General features: G+C 46.9%; 1 protein-coding gene across 1 annotated transcript; it reads left to right on the top strand.

Moving 5' to 3' along the window:
• Positions 1 to 290: 290 nt before the first annotated feature.
• gadd45ga (growth arrest and DNA-damage-inducible, gamma a) lies at positions 291 to 1,825 on the top strand. The gene is made up of 4 exons (XM_007557584.2): positions 291 to 433; positions 543 to 644; positions 758 to 968; positions 1,088 to 1,825. Exons 1-4 carry the CDS (start codon positions 381 to 383, stop codon positions 1,199 to 1,201), a joined length of 480 nt encoding a protein of 159 aa, XP_007557646.1. The 5' UTR covers positions 291 to 380; the 3' UTR covers positions 1,202 to 1,825.
• Positions 1,826 to 2,132: the final 307 nt, after the last annotated feature.

Below are 2,132 nucleotides of genomic sequence, written 5' to 3'. Positions count from 1 at the left end.
GGGGAATTTCTTGAAACCGTGAAATCTAGCCCACGTGGGGTTAACAGCTCCAGCTCAACAGCTCCAGCACAAAAAAAAAAAAAAAAAAAAAAAAAAAAAAAAAAAAAAAAAAAAAAAAAAAAAAAAAAAAAACGGCCGGGGACTTTTGCTTTCCTTACCCTCGCTTTACCCCGGCTGCTCCGAGCCAATGGTTGGAACACTACAGAGAAAAGGGGGGCCCTGAAGGACCGCCCATTGCCGAGAAACTACGCCGGCGTGGCTATAAAGCCACCCACAGGCTTTTTCCGAGCTCAGAATAACGCAAGAGACAGCACGGGGAAGAGCACGGCACTATTACTGGATCACTGAACGACTCGATCACACTTGGATTTATTATAACTATGACTCTGGAAGAAATCCACGGACAAGAAAACACAATGGATACAGCTGATAGGTAAATTTTTGACTATATTGCTGAACACGACTGAAGCTGCTTAATCTGAGTGCACTGCCTCTTTAGCCGCACACAGTGTTCTGACGATGTGCGTTCTTCTTCTTTCAAGGGTGCAAAGTGCAGGCGCAGCCCTAGAGGAGCTGCTGATCGCCGCTAAGAAGCAAGACTACCTCACAGTTGGAGTTTACGAGTCTGCAAAAGTCATGAATGTGTGAGTATCCAGTCTCTTTCTCTGTGAAGTGCAAATGGCAGTTTGAACGGGTTGAGCTGAAAAGCGTGCGAGGATGTGCAACTAATCACCTGTCTCATCTTTTCCCCGCACAGCGACCCAGACAGCGTGGCATTCTGCGTCCTCGCCACGGATGAGGAGTACGAGTGCGACATCGCGCTCCAGATCCACTTCACCCTCATCCAGGCTTTTTGCTTTGACAACGACATCAACGTGGTGCGGGTCAACGACATTGATCGTCTGGCCGACCTGGTGGGCGCAGACGACAGCGGCGAGCCCAAGGACGCGCACTGCATTCTCGTCACGGTACGTTCACTATGGACTTGCTGTGCACTGCAGCCACTTAGTCATGCATGCACCACTTTTCAGTAAGTGATCTCATTTTCGTCACGATTCTAAATGTCTTCATTTGTGCTTTATTCCAGAGCCCCAGTGCAAACCCGTGGAAAGACCCTGCTCTGGACAAGCTGAGCCTGTTCTGCGAGGAGAGCCGCAGCGCCTATGACTGGGTGCCAGCCATCACACTCCCAGAGCGCTGAAGAGACAGTTCCCAGGATGATGGAACGAAAAAGTCAACCTTCAGTTGATGGAGTCAAGCCTTTCTGCTTCACTTGTCTGGATTAAGAGGCTGTGACTGCACCCCAATCCAGAGCATTCTGGGTCAGCATGTTGGGTCTGCATCGCCCAGTGGCGACGGCTGGAGTCCAGAGGTCAGGTGTTGACTGGATCATGTGGACACTGAGAAGGAGCTGGACTGTGCTGGATGTTGCATTAATTGGTGACCTGGCTGCCGAGTATTAGGAGCATGTACTGGGCAGCAGGTTGCAGAGGAAAGATGCACTGGACTTGGGAACGTGTGGAAGTTGGACTGAATCTGATCACATCGAAGCTAGTCAGATCCTGGTTCTGAAGATGGTGTCCAAAAGAGTCTACGTGGACTTTACTTGTTTAATACAGCTATATATTAATCAGGAAGTTCTTGGGAAAAGCAATTGTTCAGCTTGCAAATCCTGATTATTATTTTGTTTTAGCTGCATCTTGTCCAGCAAGACATTCATGGACTATTTGTATTTACTTTCAGATATGCATAAAAACGATGCAATAACTATTTGAATTGTATGCATTTTGAATGTTTTCTGAATAAACATTTGAGACCAAACTTCCTCTCCTCTCAGAAGTTTCAGTTCTTTACGCATTATGTTTTCACAATCAGTCTGTTCCATGGTATCTAGAGCTAACATACGTTGCAGCAGTATGTGGGAACCTGCATCACACTGCAGACACACAAAAGTCAGGAAGTGCTGTGTGACTGATTACACAGTCTGAGTGAAGGAGTTAAATGTGGGTGGCAGAAAAGTAAAGATCAAATGATTTGGTGACTTAGAAAGGGAGTGAGCGAAGAAAAATGAGAATCATCCAGAATGTGGTGTGTGCATGCAGGTACTGACTTACAGTGCCTTGCAAAACTAT

The sequence above is a fragment of the Poecilia formosa genome, unplaced genomic scaffold, assembly GCF_000485575.1.
Source record: "Poecilia formosa unplaced genomic scaffold, Poecilia_formosa-5.1.2 Scaffold89, whole genome shotgun sequence".
Lineage (NCBI taxonomy): Eukaryota > Metazoa > Chordata > Actinopteri > Cyprinodontiformes > Poeciliidae > Poecilia > Poecilia formosa.
The sequence above is the reverse complement of the archived record's forward strand: the minus strand, read 5'-3'. Positions and strand labels throughout refer to the sequence as shown.

Bases quoted from the DNA above. Each gene is read 5' to 3' on its own strand.
- gadd45ga (XM_007557584.2), top strand. From the start codon at position 381: ATGACTCTGGAAGAAATCCACGGACAAGAAAACACAATGGATACAGCT. The intron at 434-542 runs GTAAATTTTTGA...TCTTCTTTCAAG, and splicing joins ACAATGGATACAGCTGATAG to GGTGCAAAGTGCAGGCGCAG. The intron at 645-757 runs GTGAGTATCCAG...TTCCCCGCACAG, and splicing joins TCTGCAAAAGTCATGAATGT to CGACCCAGACAGCGTGGCAT.